General features: G+C 40.5%; 1 protein-coding gene across 3 annotated transcripts in view; it reads left to right on the top strand.

Moving 5' to 3' along the window:
- Positions 1–22,950, top strand: part of MKRN1 (makorin ring finger protein 1) — a 34,968-nt gene that overhangs the window by 4,580 nt on the left and 7,438 nt on the right. For all 3 annotated transcript variants that reach the window (XM_067536091.1, XM_067536090.1, XM_067536089.1), the window contains exons 2-3: positions 19,517–19,645; positions 20,382–20,608. In XM_067536091.1, coding sequence (XP_067392192.1) covers positions 19,517–19,645; positions 20,382–20,608 — 356 coding nt within the window. The remainder of the gene's footprint in view (positions 1–19,516; positions 19,646–20,381; positions 20,609–22,950) is intronic.

The following is a 22,950-nucleotide window of genomic DNA, read 5'->3' as shown; positions in this document are numbered from 1 at the left end:
GCACTAAGCCTGCTTAATGACCCATCCAGGGGACTCAAACGTAGTGAGAAAACCAGGGGCTGTACCTTATGAGTCACCAGGGCATATAAGAACATGCCTAAGGACAGGAGACTATAAAGCTTTTCCATGCCATGTGCTGCATGCATAGCTGTGTTTGGGACAAGCCACATGACAAAGGGACATAAAAGGGAGCTGCACCATCCCCATCCTGTCTTCATTCCTACGTCTTACCTCTGGATCAACTCATCTGCAACTGAAGCTGTGAAAGAAAGGACTGATGCATCCAGGTACTGGATGTACACTAGAGGCTCTGCACAAGCCTGCAAACTCCACAGTTCTACTGAGAATCTGATACATATGGAATTTACAGTCATTTGTATGTATCTGATTGCTTTGACCATTTAACATTTCTTATTGTTTGTTTCTTTCCTTTTATAATAAACCTTCAGTTTAGTTACTAAAGGATTGACTGGCAGCATGGTTTTTTGGGTAAGATCCAAACTTATATTGATCTGGCAATGTGGCTGACCCTTGGGGGTCAGGAGAACAATTGGGTAAAAGGAATAGAGTTTTAAATAACTTACCTCTTTACTGGACCTAGTTACTGACTGGGAGCCAGAGACTGAAAACCAGTAAAGGGGGCTGTGTAACTTTTTGGTTTTAGCTTCTTGATAACCAGTCTGAGAAATCAGAAGCACTGTTTGTAACTGGCTGAGGAATCTAACTCTGGTATTAGCCACCAGTTTGGGAGAATCTCCTCTCCTTTTGCAGCTCTGTACTGTGTGAAGTTTTGGCATGGTTATCCAGAGAGATTCAAGACTTGCCTGTAGGGGACTGTCTCTACTTTACACCTTGTGGTAACTAGTTATGAAAAGGTGTCTAGTTGTTGCTTCGCAATTGTATAGTGTAATTGCATCCATCTTAACATCTTCTCTGTGTAAGACCGTGCACCCTGTTGATTTGTGTTCTTTTGGATGTTAGGTATTCAGTGAAATGCTAATGGGTGGAAAAGAAATGAGTAATGGTTACACTTCAAGTTCTATTGTATAATCAACTGCACCCAACTCATTCTAAAGGGGGGAGCGCCACAGCAATTTTGTCTTGGGAAGAGATTGAAGTGTTTGTGCATCGGTGTTTTTGGTTCTGCTGTCAGCAGCCAGGGGCTTGTTCTTGCAAGATGCTGAGCTCTCTGGCCCCAATCAACAAAGCATTTAAGTACCTGCTTCACGTTAAGCATAAGAGTAATCCATTTTGCAGGATCAAGCCCTAGATCACAAGTGGGATAGAAAAACATTTTTGTTTTTTAAAATAAATACATAAAATAAACAAATTTAGTCAGATGCCTTTCATAAACACCTCTGTGAGAATTTAAATTGCCACTAAGGCACTCCAAGGAAAACTGGTTTGCCACTGAACAAGAACTAATCAAATAAAGGATGTTTTAGACATGCTTCCATCCTTTGAAGGTCTCAGTAAAACCTTCTGTTAGCGATAGAATATTTCTTCAAACCCAAGTATTTGGAGCAACTTCCTTTTTTAGTAATAGCGTGACTCTGTCACAAGAATTCAGGTAGAATATTTGTTGAGTATGTTTTTCAAGCAGATTCTCTTGTAGTACCGTTTGCTAATTTTTTTGGGGCAGTGAAAGCCTCTAATATAGATTCCTCATACCTTATGGCTAGTTAGGGAATTTCCTTACTGTAAATGATATTGTTTGATCAGCATAGCTGGGAAGTGCCTAGAATGGTTGAAAGAAAATTCTTGTCACTTGGGTTTGAAATAATTCATCTGAGTTTTCACCTCTCCTTTAAATGTGAGATTTGTTCATATGTTGATTACTCAGCCATGTATATTAAAAGTATGGTGTCCATTGTATTGGATGATTTGAGGGGAGAGGGAGGAGTGAACAGGGTGAAGAACCTTAGTTTGTCCCTTTCTGTTCCATTATTGTGAATCTTCCACTTGTTTATTTCTGGAACCAAGATTTAGAAGATTGAAGGGGTTAAAATTGTTTTAACTCATGCTTTGATCAATTATCAGAAGCAGAAGTCTGCTGTGGGGTTTCTTCATGTTGTTGGTGGTAATGCTACAAGCAATGTACCATAAATCTAGGGGTACTTTTCGTGCACTGAAATAAAAAGTAGAATTTCTTAATAAATCCCATGAAATGTTTCCCTTAATCTCAGTTTACAAGAAGTATCATAGATACTGTCAAACCATATGATAGAAATATAGAAACAAATATTGTTAACTGTGCTGAAAGCTATTGGCATTTAAATTGTACCATTTTATATTTAGAGTATTAAGTTTCTCTTCTACTTGTCCTGGAAAACTACCACCATTCGTTAATACACTTTCACAATCCAATATGAATATTAGTTCTCTTGCCCCCTGTATTTTGGAGGCATCCCCAACTTAATCTTTAGATAAGGATATGTGTTGCAGTCCTTTTTCCAATGAAGCTGATATGATGGCTTTCTAGATCACTGTCAGTAGTTTGTACAAAGTGTTCTGCATATTAAGAACAAACAATTGTTCATTTCTACCTGAAGTAAATTCTTGCATACCCTGTGGGAGGATGGTAGTTCTTAAGGGGAATGGAATTGAACAAATCTAGCATATAGGATTTGTTCTTTTTAATAACATAATAGTATTGACTGTTCTGTTGTCCAAGAAAGCAGCCAAATAAGATTTGCAGAAGAAAGACAGCTTTTTTTGGGTGGGGAGGAGGGGAGGACAGGTGGACAAAAAGGCTAGGTGAATGTCTTGGTATCTTGGTGGTAGATTATAATATCTCGATTTTATCAGTTACATTTCGGTATTTGAATATAGTTTTGTTTTTCTTTGTGAATACCCTATAATCCTCCCATTCAGGAATTAATTTTAGGCTTCTTAATAAAGAGAACTCATGAAACAATAGTGTTTTAAAACAGTGGTTCTCAACCAGGGGTATGTGTACCTCTGGGAGTACGCAGAAGTCTTCCAGGGGTACATCAGCTCACCTAGATATTTGCCTAGTTTTACAAAGGCTACATAAAAAGCACCAGCGAAGTCAGTACAAACTAAAATTTCATACAGACAATGACTTGTTTATACTGTTTTATGTACTACCCACTGAAATGCAAGCACAATATTTATATTCCAATTGATTTATTTTATAATTATGTTGTAAAATGTGAAAGTAAGCAATTTTTCAGTAAGTGTGTTGTGACACTTTGTTTTTATGTCTGATTTTGTAAGCAAGTAGTTTTTAAGTGAGATGAACCTTGGAGGTATTGAAGACAAATCAGACTCCTGAAAAGGATACAGTAGTGTAGAAAGGTTGAGAGCCCCTGTTTTAAAAGATTGTTTTTACTGAGTGTCCTGATCCTTTCATGAATGCTATCTTCTTGAAAGGCGAATACTAGTCTTTATTAAACTCATTTTGTTTCCCTTCTATATTTAGAAGGATAAGTCTTTCCAGGAGAGTGCTGTGATGACTATAATAGATTTCGCTTTAAGATCTTGTCTACACTACAGAGTTTTATCAACCCAAGTTACGCCAATGATCAAAAAGCGCTATAATTACCTCGATTGTGCATGTTCACACAACACTCCTCCTATTGGCGGAACGTGTCTACAGTTGGTGCTTTAGCATCGACAGTGAAAGCAATGCACCATGGGTAGCTATCCCACTGTGCAACTTGCCATCTTCTCCAGCTAGGAATTGTGGGAAGGTGGAGTGAATTGCAGTGCATCATTGATGCAGGCTTAACATCCCATGATGCAATTTTTTAACGTCCCATCATGTCATGGGTTTCTGAATGCATTTTGTGGTATTGTTTCAATGGCCCCTGTTTACTGTGTGCCCGCCATCTCTGTCTGAAAGGATGGATTCTGCACTGCTCTTCACCGTTGTGGTCCCTGTTATGAACACATTGCAGATGGTCATATATCATGAACTCCCAATATGAACAGGAATCAGGGGTGCCTGACCTGCTGTGTGCCATGGGAAGAAACAACACCGGATTACTTTTGACATTCACAGAGTAGGTGCACATGGTGGACCGTCACTTTTGGGTGTGGGAAACAAGCACTCAGTGGGATAACATCGTTATGCAGGTCTGGGGTGATGAGCAATGGCTGCAGAATTTTCGGATGCAGAAAGCCACCTTCCTGGAACTGGGTGCGGAGCTTGCCTCAGCACTACAGTGCAAGGACACCAAAATGAGAGCTACCCTCTTGGTGGAGAAGCGCGTGGTGATTGCTGTGTGGAAGCTGGCAACTCGAGACTGCTACCGGTTGGTTGCGAATCAGTTTGGAGTCAGGAAGTCCACCGTTGGGGCTACGTTAATGCAAATGTGCAGTGCCATTAATCACATTCTGCTACAAATGATTGTGACTCTTGGAAATGTGCATGAAATAGTGGATGGCTTTGCTGCAGTGGAATTCCCTAACTGTGGTGGGGCAATAGATGGCATGCATATCTCAATTTTGGCCTCGGACCATCTTGCGATGGAGTACATCAATAGAAAGGGGTGCTTCTCTCTATGGTATTGCAGGCGCTTGTGGATTACCATGGGCATTTCACTGACATCAATGCAGGATGGTCATGGAGGGTGCATGACACGTGCATCTTCAGGAACGCTGGCCTGTACAGAAAGCTGCAAGCAGGGATTTTCTTTCCAGAGCAGAAGATTCCAGTGAGGGATGTTGGAATGCACATAGCGATTTTGGGAGACCCAGCCTACCCCTTGCTCCTGTGGCTCATGAAGCCTTACATAGGCAACCTGGACAGTAGCAAGGAGTGCTTCAAAAACAGGCTGAGCAGGTGCTAAATGACCGTAGAATGGGCATTTGGCAGATTAAAAGCACGCTTGCACTGCCTTTACGGTGGGTTAGAGCTAAATGAAGAAAATATTCCCATGGTCGTAGCTGCCTACTGTGTGCTGCACAGTATTTGAGGCTATGGGTGAAAAGTTTCCCCCGGGTGGAGCGTAGAGGCAGATTGCCTGGCACCTGATTTTGAGCAACCAGATATTGGGGCTATTAGAGAGGCACAGTGGGCAGCTATTCAAATCAGGGTGGCTTTGGGGCACCATTTTGATAATGAACGCCAGTAATGTGTCTTTCAATACAACACTGCTATGCTTTTGTTAACTTGCCGCCTTGCATGAAAATTTGGATGATTCCTGATGGTGATTTGTAGTCTGCAAGTGAACCAGTTGCCATTGTGTATTAATTTCAGCAGCAACCACCACCATATGTAAGAGACAAAGATTGATATTCTGAAAGATAATGTTTTTATCATTATTAACAACACACACACAACACTTGGTGGGAATGGAGAAAATAGTGACGGGCAAGATATGCTCTTATAGTTGTCTGTAAGTCCAGCTATCGTTTTGGAAGCTGTCTGAAGAGGTGGAGTGAACAGGGTACCGAGACGGGCTGAGAGGCTGGAAGGAATGTGTGGGAGGAGATTGGGGAGGGCATGGCAAGCAGTTCTGTCGACTGCGAGGGGGCAAGCATGCATGAATTCTGCCTGCAGCGTGATTAAGGATTTCAACATCTGTTTGGTTCTCCATCATTTTTTATCATCCGCTCCTGGCCCATTAAAGTTTGCTTCTGGCTCTCTTTTCTGTTCTGCCTGTCCATTTTATCATTTTCATTTAAAGTGTCTCAATGCCCTGCATTCTTGGTTTTTCGACCTCTGAGGATTGGAGCACCTCTTGATACATGTCCTCCTTGCTCCTCCTCAGTTGCTTCCTTATCAAGCGGAAGCACTAAACCGGTGTGTGGGGGGGGTTCCCCTGAAGGCCACATCTGCGGAAGCACAAGAAACAATAAACAGAAGCATGATTGTTAGTGTGTTGACAGAATCAAATCATTATAGTAAAATACTTCTTTCTCACTGTCCCCTGGCAAGCATATAGCTTGGAGAAAGCCTAAAAAATGAATTCAGCCTGGAGGTGGAGGGGATGTGCTCAAGATGGGGAAAAGGGTCTTGGTGGTTTTCTAAGGGGATTACTGCAAGTGAATAGGGACAAAATTGTAAATTCTGCTACCATTTTCCACGGATGGGGGTTATAGAAGCCAGTATCTCACTCCTGAGGTAAGCAAGGATGTAAGGGTACATTTTCTGCATGTGTGTGGCTTCAGACCAGGTCCATATGCTGCTCACCTGTGGGCCGCTTTGGTCCCTGCACAGTGATTGCCAGTTGGCATGGGAAAGCTTCCCAAGACTGGGAAGGAACAAAGCTCTGCCAAGGAACCTTCAGCAGAGGATTGGTGAGTACCTCTTGGAAAGTTTCCTAGAGATCTCTGGAGCATTCCTGTGAAATCTTGTTGTGCATTAACACATTTTTCGGTCACAATGCTTAGTTGCAGAGGGGCGTGTGAGGCGCACACAAACAGTCTTGTACATTTCTATCCCTTCATCCTCTTCTAGAATATAACAAAGCAAAGAACAGCTCTACCTCATATAACCCTGCAGCATCAACTCAAAAAGATCACTTACCAGAGTTTTCCTCTCCTGCATCATGCGTACCAGAGACTGAGCGCTGGGACGGGCTCGAACCCTCCAAGGTTGAGAAGTTCTGGCTCTCCACGGTATCCGCCGATCCTGTTGCCTGTCCCATCTCATCCTCTGGTTTGACCTCCTTGTCCACGACTTTGTCCTTGGGATTAAGTCCACTCTTCGCTGTCTCCAGCCCTGCCGAAGTATCCCAGGATTCTTGGCAGTTCAGGTTGAATCACTGCTGAGGATGGCATCCAGCTTCTTATGAAAGCAGCAGGTCTTCAGCACAGCCCCAGAACAACCGTTTGATTCCCTAGCCTTCTGGTACTCCTGCCTCAGCTCCTTGATCTCTGCATGGCACTGATGTGTATCCCATTCGTAGCCTTTCTCCAATATGTGTTGAGAAATCTGTAGGCTTCGATGTTCCTACGGCTGGAGCGGAGCAGGGACTGCACAGCCTCCTCTCCCCATATACTCAGCAGATCCAACAGTTCTGGTATGCTGGAGATTGCATCTTCCCAGCTGACCATGATGGCTCCACACAGCAAACAATGTGAACTATCCAAGCCGAGCAAACAGGAAGTGGAATTTCAAAACTTCCCAGGCCTTTAAAGAGGGTAGACGGGTACCTGGGCGCAGGGCTGCGGAGTTAGGGCTGCTGGTCAACGCAGTCAGGATTGGCATTGTGGGACACCTTCTGGAGGCCATTTATGGTGACATAACAAAGTGCAGTTTCTGCACTGACACTTTGTCCATATAACTTTGCCGCAGAAAGCTCTTCGCCTTTCATCGAGGTGATTTTTTTTTGCCAGCAAAGCAGGAGAGTTTTGTTGGTGGGAGGAGCATTGTAGTGTGTACACCTCCATTGTTTTGTCGATGAAAGCTGACTTTTGTTGACGAAACTCTGAAGGGTAGACCAAGCCTAAGTGACCTGGATTCTTTCATTTAGGAATTGTAATGTTAACTTCAAATTTTTGTGTGTGTTCTCAGACTTGATTTGTTCCCACTGGACTACTAACTGAATTGCTTTGATCCTAGTGACATCTACCTGTAAAAAATTATATGAATTGGGTTGTAATGTCTTCTGAATTATCTGTATGTACATATATGCACATACACCCACTTCTCAATTCACCATCTTTGCTGAGAACTTAAATCATTTATCTATGCTTTAGAAGCATCTGCCCAACCAACAGCGGGAACTCAATTTAACTAACAAATTCTGTCCCTGGTATCTCTTACTGGAGCACAGTGAAATGGCTATAGAGCTTGGTTAGCTTGTTAACGTAAACTGAAACAAATAGAAAAAATCTCTTTCCAAGTGGATAAGAAAAAAAAAAAATGGAAGAAAAATATTTTTCAGTTAAAACTTTGTACATTTAGAAATTGAGTTATTTTTTAGTTGACATCAAACCTGCAAATTTCTTTGAGTTCCAGGACACTAAACAAATACAAACAAGTATGACTTGACAGCTGTGTGGGGCTTTCTGAATTTTAAGATTGGTACAGTCCCCAGGTAGCAACTTGAAATGTCAAAAGGTGCTAATAACAATTGTAGACATTTTTTCTCCTTAGCTGGAAAATTGCACAGCCTCAGAAGAGGAACTAGATCCATTTTTCACAGGGCCCTCATAGAGGTCAACATCACTCTAGAGGTGAAAGGGGGAAGGCAGTGGCTGAATAAACAAAATGGAGCTACTTGGAAACAGAATGAAGTACACTGAAGTCAGAACTGATATACTTGAACAGGCAAATCTATTAGAAAGACATTCCAAATCCATGGAAAGGAAATGTTGCATATTAACTTGACTAATGATAAGACATTTGATTTATATAAAAGGAGCTACTGGAAAAGCAAATACAAGCGTATAATTCAAGACTATCTGCACTCAAAGGTGGAGCTGACTGCTTTTTGGAACACTGTTACAAAAATACTTGTTCTCTCTACTCAAGTGAGCTTTAAGTTAGAGATAAGGTTGTAAATAATTCTATTAAGTGAAAATCTTCAGTAGGATACTGTTTTATATCCGGACAATTCACAGCTGGGTACACTTAAAATTTAAAATGGAAATAGAGTACAAAACATATAGGAATGACAGAGTGGGTCATGCTAGTGAAGGAGTGGCACTGTTTTTAAAAAAAGGCATAGTTAAGATGACTATTTTAAATGATCGAACTGTACCATAGAATCTCTGAGTAGAAATTCCATACTTGAATAATAAGATAACAGTCGGAATCTACTACGGACCATCTGATCAGGATGGTGACAGTGATTGTGAAATGCAAAGGGAGGTTCAAGAGGCTACAAAACCAGAAAACGCTATAATAATGGGTAATTTCAACTATCCTCATATTGACTCGTTAAATGTCACCTCAGAATGTGATGCAGAGATGAAATTTCTAGACACCATAAATGACTGCTTCTTGGAGCAGCTAGTCCTGGGCCCACAAGGGGAGAAGCAATTCTTGATTTAGTTCTAAGTGGAGCACAGGGTGTAAACCAGGGGTTCTCAAACTTTTTTTTGCTGGGACCCCCTTTGAAAATATTTCAGGCTGTGACAGCCCACCACACCAAAAAATGATGAAACTTCCCCATACCATACCACCCTCCCTCATGTCATGCCACCCTTACTTCTGCACTGTTGCTGGGGGTGGCATAGCCTTCAGAGCATCTGGCCAGCAGCTGCTGTTCTTTGGCCACCCACCTCTGAAGAGTTCTGGCTGTCAGCCATGCACAGGACTGATAGCCATAGCCCTGGCATGTGCAGGAGCTGACAGCTCGTGATTCCCCTCACCCGCCCAGTAACTTCACGACCCCTTGAGGTGTCCCAAGCCCCAGTTTGAGAACCCCTGGTCTAGACCAAGAGGTAACTAGCTGAATTGCTCGGTAATAGTGCCCATAATGTAGTTACATTTTATTTAGCATCCTTTTGTTGGTGGGGCAGGAGGAATACCAATAAATATCACCACAACATTTAAGTTTTAAAAGGGGAACTACACAAATGTGAGGACATTAGATAGGTGGAAATTAAAAGAGCAGTCAAAAGGATAAAATGCCTGCAAGCAGCATGGAGACTACTTAAAAACATAATAGAGGCTAAGACTAAATGTATACCCCAAATCATAAAAGATAGTAGGAGGACCAAAAGAATCCCACCGTGGCTAAACAGCTGCATAATGGAGGCCAATAGAGGCAAAAAGACTCCCAAATTTTAAAGGATGCCAAACTCTAGTGAGGATAAGCAGATTCACAAACTCTGGCAAGTTAAGTGTAAATGTATACATTGATAGCTTTCTTTGACAGAGTAACAAGCCTTGTGGTTGTGGGAAGGCAGTAGGTGTGATATATTCTTTAGTAAGGCTTTTGATATTGTCTCATGACCTCATAAACAAACAAAGGAATACAGCCTAGATGGAGTTACTATAAGGCGGGTGCATAACTGGTTGGAAAACCATTCCCAGAGAGTAGTTATCAGTGGTTCACAGTCAAGCTGGAAGGGTATATCGAATGGGGTCCTGCAGGGTCTGGGTCTGGTTCTGTTTGATATCTTCATCAATAATTTAAATAATGGCATAGAGAGCACACTTATAAAGTTTTCAGATAATACCAAGTGGGGAGGGGTTGCAAGTGCTTTGAAGGTTTGGATTAAAATTTAAAATGATCTGGAGAAACGGTCTGAAGTAAAAAAGGTGAAATTCAATAAGGACAAATGCAAAGTATTCCACTTAGGAAGGAACAATCAATTGCACACATACAAAATGGGAAATGACTGTCTAGAAAAGAGTGCTGCAGAAAGGGATGTGGGGGTCATAGTGGATCATGCTAAATCTGAGTCAACAGTGCAACGTTGCAAAAAAGCAAATTATCATTCTGGGATGTTATTACCAGGAGTGTTGTGAGCAAGAGACGAGAAGTAATTCTTCCTCTCTGTGCTGATCAGGCCTTAGCTGTAGTATTGTGCCCGGTTTTGGGCACCACATTTCAGGAGAAATGTGGACAAATTGGAGAAAGTCTGGAGAAGAACAACAAAAACGATTAAAGGTCTGGTAAACATGACCTATGAGGGAAAATTGAAAAAAATAGTTTGTTTACTTTGGAGAAGAGAAGACTGAGGGTGGGATATATCAGTTTTTTCAAGTACATAAAAGGTTGTTTATGGAGGCGGAAGGAAAAATTATTCTTCTTAACCTCTGAGGTTAGGACAAGAAACAATGGGCTTAAATTGCAGTAAGAGCGGTTTAGGTTGGACATTAGGAAAATCTTCCTAACTGTCAAGGTAGTTAAGTGCCGGAATAAATTGCCTATGGGAGGTTGTGGAATCTCTATCATTGGAGGTTTTTAAGAGCAGGTTAGACAAATACCTCTCAGGGATGGTCTTCTAGATAATGCTTGGTCCTGCCATCAGTGCTGGGGACTGGACTAGATCAGTGGTTCTCAACCAGAGGTACATGTACCCTCTGGGAGTACGCAGAGGTCTTCCAGGGTGTACATCAACTCATCTAGATATTTGCCTAGTTTTACAACAGGCTGCATAAAAAACACTAGCAAAGTCAGTACAAACGAAAATTTCATACGACTAGTTTATACTGCTCTATATCCACTGTAAGCTGAAATGTAAGCACAATGTTTATATTCCAATTGATTTATTTTATAATTATATGGTAAAAAATGAGAAAGTAAGCAAATTTTCAGTAATCATGTGCTGTGGCATTTTTTTGTATTTATCTGATTTTGTAAGCAAGTAGTTTTTAAGTGAGGTGAAACTTGGGAGTAAACAAGACAAATCAGACTCCTGAAAGGAGTACAGTAGTCTGGAAAGGTTCAGAGCCACTGGATTAGATGATCTGTGGACATCCCTTCCAGTCCTACGAGTCTATGATTCTCTAATAAGACCGGTCAATAAAGAATTTGAGAAGCAACTTGCCAAAGATGCAAAAACTAATAACCTCCGAAGCAGGCAGCCTGCCAAACAGGCAGTGGGACCACTAAACGACCAAAGTTTTAAAGGAGCCTTTGGGGAAAACAAGGTCATTGTAAAGAAGCTAAATGAATTCTTTGCTTCGGTATCCACTGCAGAGTATGTGCGGGAGATATCCACATACTTCTTGAGCCGCAAATCTAAAATACTATCCAACGATGATGTGCCAGTAGAAGAGGCTTTAGAACAAATTGATAAATTAAAAAGTAATAAGTCATCAGGACCAGATGGTATTCATCCAAGACTTTGGAAGGAATTCAAATATGGAACTGCAGAACTACTAACTGTAGTATGTAACCTATCGCTGAAACAAGCCCCTGTAACAGGTGACTGGAAGGGAACTAATGTAATGCTGGTTTTTAAAAAGAATTCCAGAGATGATCCTGGCAATTACCAACCAGTGAGCCTAACTTGAGGACAGGGCAATTTTGTAAAGCATAATTTCCGTTTAAAAAAGTCATTTTGGTCCTTCTCCAACAGACTGAGTTTATCTATCTGATAATTCTTTGGTTGAAACTACAATAAAGAAATCTGTTAAAAATCTTTGAAGGAGTCAACAAGTATGTGGACAAAGGTGACCCAGCTGATATAGTATACTTGATTTTTCAAAAAGCTTTTGACAAGTCCCTCATCAAAGGCTTTTAAGGAAACTTAGTAGCCCTGAAGTAAGAGGGAATGTCCTCTCCTGGATGAGTAAGTGGCTAAAAGATAGGAAATGGTCAGTTTTCACAATGGAGAGAGGTGAACAGTGGGATCCCCCCAAGGACCTGTACTGGGACATGTGCTGTTCAGCACATCCATTAATGACCTGGAAAAGGGACTGAACAGTGAAATGGCAAAGTTTGCAGATGGTACAAAATTATTCAAGATAAGCAAGTCCAAGCAGATTGCAAGGAGTTACATGGTGATCTCACAAAACCGGGTGACTAGGCAACGAAATGGCAGATGAAATCACTGTTCATAAACTTAAAGTATTGCAGACTGAAAAACATAATCTCAACTATACCTATACAATGATGGGTCCAAAATTAGCTCTTCCCATCCAAAAAAGATCTTGGAGTCAATGTGGATGCTTCTGAGAGAACTTCCACTGCACAGCAGCAGTCATAAAGACTTACAGTACATTAGGAACTATTAGGAAAGCAAGAGAAAATAAGACAGAACATATCATAATGCCACTATATAAATCCATAGTGTGCCCACACCCTTGAATACTGTATCCAGTTCTGGTCGCTCCATCTCAAAAACTATATATTAGAGCTGAAAAGGTTCAGAGAAGGGCAACAAAGATGATCAAGGGTGTGGAACGGCTTCCATATGAGGTGAGACTAAAGAGATTAGGACTGCCCAGTTTAAAAAAAAAAAAAAAAGGCAACTGAGAGTGATATAGAGGTTTATAAAATCATGAATGATATGGAAAAAGTGAATAGAGAAGTGTTGTTTGCCCTTTCCCACAATAGAAGAACCAGGGGTCACCCAAGAAAATTAATAGGCAGCAGGTTTAATGCAAACAAAAGGAAGTATTTTTTTCATGCAAGTGCAGTTAACCCTGTGGAATGTATTGGCCTTCACAACATCCCATAACAAAAGTATAACTGGATTGAAGAAAAAACTAGATTAGTTCATGGAGGATAGGTCCATCAATGCCTGTTAGCCAAGATGGTCAGGGACACAAACACATGCTTGGGATGCTCCAAAACCTCTTTGACTACCAGAAGCCAGGAATGGAAGACAGGCCGATCACTCCAGAATTGCCCTGTTCCATACACTGCCTCTGAAACTCTGGTCCTTGCCATTGTCAGACAGAATACTGGGCAAGATGGTCATGGTGTGGCCTAGTATGGCAGCTCTTATGTTCTTATGAAATTATAACTTTGCCTTTGGAAACTAGTCATCCTAGGGCACTGGACTAGGAGTCATGAGATCCGACTAGGTGTGTGACTTTGGGTAATTCTCTTAGTTATATATTTTCAGAAGTGCCCACTAAATTCTGGTGCACAGAACAAGTCATCTAGGCCCTGATTTTCAGAGGTTCTGAGCACTGACAACTCTGACTTTAGTGAAAGCTGTGGGTTATTACTACCTCCTGAAAATCACGTCATAATGTCTTAAATTAGGTACCCAAAATTAGTGGACACTTCAGAAAATTTAGGGCATAACTTGTATTGGCCCACGTTCACAATCTATGAAATGGGGATAATGGCATTTATTCTGCTTTAAAGTATTTTGGGATGTTCCTAATAATAAATATGATACATATCCACAAGGAGTATTAGCTAGTTGACTTGGTCTTTCTCAGCCTTGCACTTTAATAATACAATCATTCTTTCTTTACCCAAAGGCAAAATGCTGGTGTTTACTGTCTTGTGAAAAGTGGGTGAAGCTGAGGTAGATTCGATAGGTGATACACATGTGGATTGCTGATGGAGTGTAAAATACTTCTGGAGCATCGGGGGGAGAAGAGGAGGACGAGGAGGACATTTGGCTCATACTGTTCAGGATTCTTGTGGTCTTGCCCAGCATAAAATATATACTCTGCTATAGGTTTCATAAGCTCATTTATTCTTCAAACATAAAGACATAAATTGTTCAAAAGAGATTGCAATTCTGTATGTAAAACCCAAGAACACAATAATTAAAGTCCTCATTCTACTAACTAATTAGGCCTAATGCTTTTTTGTATCTGCCCTTGGATATTCACAAATTAGAAAAGTCTTGGGCAAACTAATTTGAATGTGCAGGAACATGCTTGAGTGATGTTGAGCTGGCTGGAAAAGAGTGCAGATCTTGAAAACTGACAACTAAATTCAGCTACTCTGTCTTCTGTGATTTTACTTTGACAGTTTCCCCCATTTTGATGTTGTGAACTGTGACACAACCTCTTTTGCAAGTACAGATTTCTGGTAAAAATTTTAAATGCTAGAAGAGAAGGAAGGAATTCCGGACTGGTTCCACTGGCTGTGCTGCAGCCTCTTCCATTTCTATTCAACCTGTGACCTTTGTATTTGGATTCATGTTGGCGAAGCACGGAAAGGTTTTCATAGTATCTTTTTATAATTTTGTGACTTTGACCCTTTGTGGCTTCTGTTTACATAGTTCAATTCAGATTTCCATTGAGATTGCTACAGTTTGTGATCAGTCAAGTTCCTCTGAGAACTCCTTCAAATGCTTTTAAGTTTTTAGTACCTTTTTTGTAGAGTTCCTTTGTGTAAAACGTATGCTGTTCTCACCAGTCCTCCTTAAATTTAGTGCAAACTTAACATTTACAGGACTTAGTCTGTCTCTATATTTGCATCTTCCTGAGAGTTCAGCAGACTGTCACTGTGAAGCTGGGGCATCAGTCTTTTAACCTTTCATTCAACCATCCATGAAGTTGATAGATGTGGAGAAAAACTTGATCTCCTATAGTATGTTTTAGGAAGTTGAATATTACTTTTTTTCTCAAAATGCTTTTAGTAGTGTTATAAACAGCCAATACTTCAGAAGTTTAGGGTGATTGCACTTGAAATGTTCTTTCCTTTCTGATTCAATTGCCTGAACCCTGGTCTGCACTTAAAATGTAGATGGACCCAGCTATGCTGCTCAGCAGTATGGAAAAATTCACACCCCTGAGAGCTGTAGTTATGCTGACTACAGTCTCAATGTAGCCATGGTTCAGTTGATGCAAGAATTCTTCCATTGACCTAGCTACCACCATTCAGGGACATAAATAACCTACATCAATGGGGGAAAAACTCTTCTGTCAATGTGGAAAGCATCTGCAATATGGCATTACAACAGCAGAGCTGAATCTGTGTTGTAGTGTAGACATGTCTTGAGCAAATGTCAAAGGCTTCCTTACTTTGCATTCTGGGGTGCACTTCAGCAACCTGGACATCATGATAATGGCCTTCTCAGATGCAGGAATGCATTTTTCTCTACATGGATACTTGTAACCATTATTAGATCATTTCTCACCAATGTTTGTTCTCCAATTTCTTTATTTTTCTTTGCCTCTGTTTCTTCACTTGCAGCATCTAGTAGTGGGTATGTGAGTTTCAGTTTTGGTTAGTACTTCAATCATTTATTTTAATTGCTCGATTTGTGCTATATGGTAGGCAATAATAGCACAGGGAAAGAGGCTCAGTGGCTGGAATGTACTCCAGGGCGCACAGATTACATCCTAGATATCCAGTCTCATGCCTAATCCACTTGACCAGATTACCATCTGAGGCAAGTCATTTAGTTTTTCTCTATTTTCTATTCGTAGTCTCCCAAAGGGAGCTGCAGTGGAATATATCTGGCTTTAAGGTCATAGATACCTAGTGAGAATTGGAATAACCAGTATATTTCAAAACTATTTCAGATTAGAGATTTAGCACTCCTTCAGTTGATTTTTATTGGGGGATAATTCTTGTTTAATTCAGGGAGAAATGAAGAGGATTTTATCCCTAGTGTTTATCTGTTGAAGCCTTTTAAAGTACCTGTAAATAGACTATTATTCAAGACTTCAGTCATTTGGTTTTTGATGAACAATTTCTTTCACTTGGTATCATGACATATTTGGTTCAGATGCAAAACTACTGAGCCATCAGTTAGACCTCTTTTTGTCATCAGTGTACAAGGATCTATGTATGCCATGGTAACCTCTGAGAATTTACCTTTGTCCACAGAATTCTACCATAGTCTCAAAAGTCTAGCCACAAGAAACACTGACTGGTTCTCTGCCTGGACTCAAACAGAGCTGACTATAGGATCATACGGGTCTGAAGTAATAGGCCTCACCAAATCTGAGAATTACACATGGCAAGCTAATATCTACCCGCATAAGAAACTTCTCAAATGAAGGGAAACAAAAAGAAGTTCTCTGAAGGTGTCCTGTTTTAGCAGATTTCCACTCTTTGGCCTCACTCCTGGAAAGAGAGACCCCTTGGGGGGAACCCTTTTTTCTGCCCTAACATGCTAAGATGTGTTCCTTTCAAAAGCAGGGGTGGAAAGGTCCAACTATCCAAGCAAAAGGGAGAAAGTGGCAGATAGATGAGAAAATAATTGTATTAAAAAAAAAAAAAAAAATTGTGACAAATACTCTATCTCCGACAATTCAAAATTTGTAAGCAAAATCATTCACTGGGGGGGGAGGTGGGGCTTGGTTTTTTCTCATGCTTTCATTTTACATTGCTGCAGACATTTCAAATGCCTACAGAGTTCATGTCCAACATGCTGTAGAATACAGAAGGACCATCTTATTATGCTAAATATTTGATTGACATATCTTCATTTCTAAACAAATGTCTCAGAAGATGAGTTTGAATGAGCTGGCTGTTTACATCCTCCTTGTTCCAAATTGTGCTGACACGAGTCTTGACCTCTGCTATATGCCATGCCTTATCTTCTGGGATTAAATGGCCCTCTTCAGTGCGCAAGGGATCACTTTTAAAATTCAATATAAAAAAACTTAAACTTAAATAAACTTCTGTACAAACCTGACACTTGGTTCTGCAAGATACTGTGTTCTCTCAGCTCCCACTGATTTCAATGGGAGTTGAGGGTGTTTGGCATCTCACAGGCTTGGACTTTCCTGGCTTAACAAGATGAATTGCACAACTTGAATCATTTTGGTGCTTAACATGGAGTTGTTGAAGAACCAACAGTTACAGGTGTACAAACACAGAACCTTTCTTGGTCACCTCTTCCAGTTGGACTCAAGTCATTTCACATTTTCCACTCTGGCCTCAGTCTTAGCCATCCAAATGACAGTAGAACCTCAGCGTTATGAACATCTCAGGAATGGAGGTTGGGTGTAACTCTGAAATGTTCATAACTCTGAACAAAACATTATGGTGTTCTTTCAAAAGTTTACAACTGAACATTAACTTAATACAGCTTTGAAACACTACTGTGCAGAGAAGAAAAATGCTGCTTTCCCTTTATTTTTTAGTAGATTACTTTTAACGCAATACTGTATTGTATTTGCTTTTTTATTTGTCTCTGCGGCTGCCTGACTATGTACTTCTGGTTCCAAATGAGGTGTGTAGTTGACTGGTCAGTTTGTAACTCTGGTGTTCGTAACTCTGTGGTTCTACTGTACTCAGCTGAGTTTTGAATGTATTTTCAGTTTTTCCCTCTGTCCTCTTGTCATGCAGGTTTTCAAACCAATCCTTCTTATTGGGAGGCAGAAGAGTGGCTCAAAGATGGAGTCTGGCCTTTGTGCTGGGAATCAGAGGGGTGGGCTCCAAAATAAATCTGCTTGGTTCAACTACTAATTCCAACTGCTAATTTCCATTTGACACATCAGCAAAATCTCCCACAGACTTCGATGACCACACAAGTTTCATAGAACATGACTGAAACTTGAAAGGACGCCAAGAATCTGTATTTGAATCATGAACCCTGTTACAACCAAATTATTTAGTTCTCCATGTACATGTAATTCCAACCCTTCAGAAACAACTGTTGGTACAAGGCAGTGTGTCAGTAGACTAACTTAGAATTCCTGGGCACCCTGGGTAAAATGACTAAATTGACCTTCGGTGAAGGATCATATGACGGTTCATTGCTACAAACCAGCATGTACATCTCGATCATGAGATGATAAATTTGTGGGGAAGGAGAGGTTCCTTATCTTGTCTCAGATTACACCCTCTCTTTTTTTTCTTGAACATCTCTGGTTTATTGACTTTCTCAAAAATATTGAATATATTGACCTTAGTGTAGTTTTCAAGAGTTTTCTATTAGCTAAATTTGAGAAGCAACATTACTTATAAAGTGGAAGAATTTTGAGTCACTACATTTTCCAGTTAAGTCTCTCAAGATGTAATAATGTGTTCTGTTTTGCTTATTGCTTTCAGCTAAATTTAAAGATTATCTTAACTTAAACTTATAAATGCTCACTTTGACTTAATTGCTAGTATCTTGAGCATGAATTTATACTTGTGTTTACAGTTTGAACATTAATGTTATATGAGGTTGCCTTTGCGGGACATATGTAAGCATAAGTCAGTAACATATATACTGTATTCTAAAATATGTGCGATGTGATTATTACGCAGTCAGAACTTTGAATTTCCTGACTTATGAATTTCAAGAACAATGTTGCATTAAGTTTAATTGCGTTTAATTATAATCATGATATTCAAGTGAATTTTGTTTATGATATTAAAGCTAGCTTTGAACATTATCTTTAAAGGCTGACTGAAGAGCTTCCCTAAGAATAGGGACACTCCGGCACATGCTATCTATATGGTGTAGGAAACTCAGTTTTTTCCAAGTCATCCAGCAACAAGCAGGATTGCCAGGGAGTTCAGCGATCTTAAATTCACTGGTGGCCCAAAATTGGTGCTGATTTCATGACACTCACAGGCAGCCTAAACATACTATTGAGGCAGAGTACTTGTGCAAGCTTCCTGACTCCCCAATTGCAGTTTAGCTCCTTCAGAAACTCTGCTGACATAGCCTTGGCAGTGACAGCACTGAAGGCCTCAGTGGTAGAGAGAGGTTGCGTTATTAGAGATGATGTTACTGCTGGTTGAACAAACAGTACCTTTTCAGGTAGAGTTCAGCCCCCTGGGGAACAGGCTCTGGCTTTTCCCTGGCCCAGAGCCATCAATGAATGGGCTTACGTGGTACTTGGGTCAAACTGAGAGAAGAAATTGCTACTTTCCTCACAGAATTGGTGTTCGTTTCCTCCTCCTGGGTTTTGCTACCCTCTGTACCAGAGTGTCGGGGTAGCATGTGGCTCACTTGCTTTTTTTTCACTTGGCATTCAAACCTTGCAAGCTCTCAACATAACCTTAAATTTAAAAGTACAACCCAGGTCCATTTTAAATGGGGGTACCTTTCACTATGATTTCATTTTAATCACCTTCATTTAAATTTTACTTATAGTTTTACAATGGCATGTGGTCCAAGAGCTCATTACTCTTTAATATTGAAGTTCTTATTAATTCAACATTGCTTTCATTTAATTTAGTACTTTGGATGGTAAAATCTGAAAATAAAATTCTGTCTTCACAGCTTCCGCTTTTCCATTGGTTCACTTGAGTAATCTTCTGTCTTGCAGGTATTTCATGCATGGGGTTTGCAAGGAAGGGAACAACTGCCGTTACTCCCATGATCTCTCCACAAGTCAGTCTGCTATGGTGTGTAGGTATTATCAGCGAGGATGCTGTGCTTACGGAGATCGTTGCAGGTAGGGACATAGTGCTGAATGTTTCTTCTTTGAAAGAGGGGACTTGCATCCTCAAGTTCTAGTGTGGAAGACTCTGCGGAGGATGTCTCTTAAAGTGAGGAAAAAAATAAAATAACAAAATTTGAACAATATTTTCCTATATTCCACTGAAACTGCCAAATTCTTTTAACAAGAATCTCTCCTGAGGGCTATCAGGACTTGGACTTCTAAGGATGCAACATTTTTCAGTCTCTTGGTGGATCGGGGATTAAAGACTTTCATTAGTAAATAGTGACACCCTTTGTGTTCATCATGGATGTAAGCCCAAGGAGTTTGGATGGGGAGGGTAGGAGTATGTTTACTGAATCAAATTAGCGGTTTGGTTTTTAATGAGGCAAAATGATGAAATGCTCCGCAATTAGGAAATATTCAATAGTGGCATGTGTGTGTATACTTTGAAAAGGCCAGCTGCAGATATGTTTGAAATAAACTGTTGTAAGAAGCACACAAATTTGCTATGGACTGCTTCATCTCCTGGAAAATCAACAATAGCTACTGTCCCCTTAAGCAGTGTTGGTAAACTGTTCCTGTTTGTGTAAAGGGTCACTTCTCTAACCTAGCTCTGGAATATGAAGGGGTGCATCTGGTATTATGTCTCAGTGACTCCATCTCCCTATGCTTGCATATCAATCCTTTGTACAAAGCTATTGTATTGGTGACTTCTGACTGATTTCACATGCTGCATTTAATTTGTTAGATATGAACATACCAAGCCATTGAAACGGGAAGAAGTGACTACTGTGAATCCAGCTGCAAAAACTTATCCCTCAGCATCTTCAGACCTCCTGTCTCTCCCTGAAACCCTCGAAGCAAGCACTGGTGAGGCTGAAGTTGAAGATACAGATCTGGCAGCTACAGGAGCAGGTGCTGAAGACTGGGTGAATGCTGTAGAGTTTGTCCCTGGGCAGCCATACTGTGGACGTGGTAAGCTGATCATGGGATAACGGTAATTTTCTTTTGTGGGTTCACAAATTACATGCAGTGTGCAAAATGCTTGTTCATTGGGTTTTGTTTTTTTGTCCTCTTAAGACAGCTGTATTGAGTCTGAATGCTTGTGTTTTCTTTAAAGTGGAATATATTCTTCTTCATGAATTATTTTTAATCCCTCTCTTCTTGAGTTGGCTTGCACTCTCTTGCATGGGCAGCACAATGATTCCACAGCAGTTATTGGGGGCAATGGAGCATCTCTAGCAGAGAACTAAATGTTCCAGAACCTATATAATGAAGGACTGACCCTGTAGTCCCTCAGTTCCTCTTTTCTTTTCCATTGGTCTAAGTAGATTGCAGAACGTTCTCCTTTAAGTTCCTTCTTTGTCCCCTTAGAGAAGGGGTGCTTATGTGTTGTCCATATACAATTTTTTAATTGTATAATAGGTTCTTTGTCTTTCTAGTGTTTATCTTTCTATAATTGACTTTTTGTAGGATACCGTGGATAATGTTGGCAAAAAATCAGAATTCAAGAGAGTGCCCCTCTTGTGACCAAAATACCTCTGTTGTCTGGTCTGCCTTGGAGAATCTTTGTGTTGCCTTTATTCTCGGGTCCAGGAGGAAACATGCAGGCTTAAAACATTTACTTAGAAAAGGTTTTGCTGCCTGGATGTAGAGCATCCAAGAATCAGGGCCCTAAAAACTCCAAATAAGACCTTGGAGCACAAGTAGTTGTGTTACACCACACCATCATGGCTGAGGTGGGAGGAACTTTGAGGTTGAGTCATTACAGTTCTGAGATTCTTTGACCCTTCTGTTCCTGCGGCAACCCTTGATGTCCTAAGATCTGCATACAGAGTCCACTGTGCTTCTAGTGCTAGTGTGAACAGAGAATCATTTCACAGTTAGGACTCCAAAGAGAGGACATCTTTTGGTGTTGTTTGGTTTGAAGGCAGTCATCTTCCAGGGTGAATTCTGTTCTGGAGGTTTCAGAAGTGGTGACTACAGATAAGTATTTGGTCCATGTAGCTTGGGTATACCAGTTAATCCACAGGAATAAAAATCCACCTATTTTCCCTTTATAGTGCTTATCTACAGTGACAATATGCTGCTGTCTGTTTTCACTGGGGCAAAGGGGCACACAGTTTAAAAAAAAATAATCTTGTACTTATGGATCTGACAGTCTAAGATCAGAGCTGTGTTTTGATGTTTCTTCCTCTTCAGTGCCTTGATGTTTAGGAATGCTGTCTGGCCAACGCTCTTAACCCGCTTGGTCTTACTGAGGCCAGGTCCTCTTCATGCTTGGTCAGGGGACACAATTTATGGAGACTCGGAGTCAACCGAGCATGAGTCTAGCAAAGTTGAGAGACCTCATCAATGCAGAGGAAGATGATAGAAGAACTGGATGACATTCAGGACTGGAGTAATAGAAATTGAATGAAAATTAATAGTATAAAATGTAGGGTCATGCACTTAGAGACTAACAAGAATTTCTGCTATAAACTGGGGTGTCCTCAGGTGAAAATGATAAGGGGTCTGAATGTATTAATCACAGGATGACTGAGCTACCAGTGTGATGCAGCTGTGAAAATGGCAAATGCAATCGTAGGATTGCATCAGATGAGGTATTTCCAGTAGAGATGGGAAGTATTAAGATTTTACCAGCGCTTCTAAATGATATTATCTAGACTATCGTGTTCAATTTTGCTCACCCATGTTGAAGAAAAATTAATTCAAATTGGAACAGGTACAGAGGAGGGCTACCAGGATGACCAGGGGAATGGAGAAGCTAACTTATAAGAGGAGATCGAAAGAGCTTGGCTTATTTAGCTTAGCAGAATGAAGGCTGAGCCAGGGTTATGATTGCTGTATAAATACATTGTGGGGGTTAGGTGAGGTGAACATCAGGAGGGAGAATTGCTATTTAAGATAAAGGATAACGTTGACACAAGAACAAATGGGTATGCTTTGGTCATACATTTAGGCTGGAAATTAGAAGGTTTCTAGCCGTCAGAGGAGTGATGTTCTGGAATAGCCTTCCAGTTGGGAGCTAAAAACCTAACTAGTTTTAAGATGGAGCTTGGTAATTTCTCGACGGAATTATATGATGGGGTTGCCTGCAATAGCAAGGTATTGGACTCGATCCAGAAGGCCCCGTCCTAGTTCTGTGTTCTTAAATAACTTTCTATTCTTCCAGTCTCCTTCCCCATCCTTTTATTAAAAAGAATACTTTCTAGTCTTTGGAATTCTTTCAGGGTATTTATTTTAATTTATAAATGTGCTTATCAATCACTGGGTTCTGAGCAATACTTGAAAAACAAACAAACAAACAAAAATAT

Source organism: Emydura macquarii, unplaced genomic scaffold (genome assembly GCF_026122565.2).
Source record: "Emydura macquarii macquarii isolate MOO-44397 ecotype Brisbane River unplaced genomic scaffold, CSIRO-AGI_Emac_v2 contig_3530, whole genome shotgun sequence".
In the NCBI taxonomy this organism is placed as follows: Eukaryota; Metazoa; Chordata; order Testudines; family Chelidae; genus Emydura; species Emydura macquarii.
Note: the sequence above shows the minus strand (reverse complement) of the source record. Positions and strands in the feature narration are given on the sequence as shown.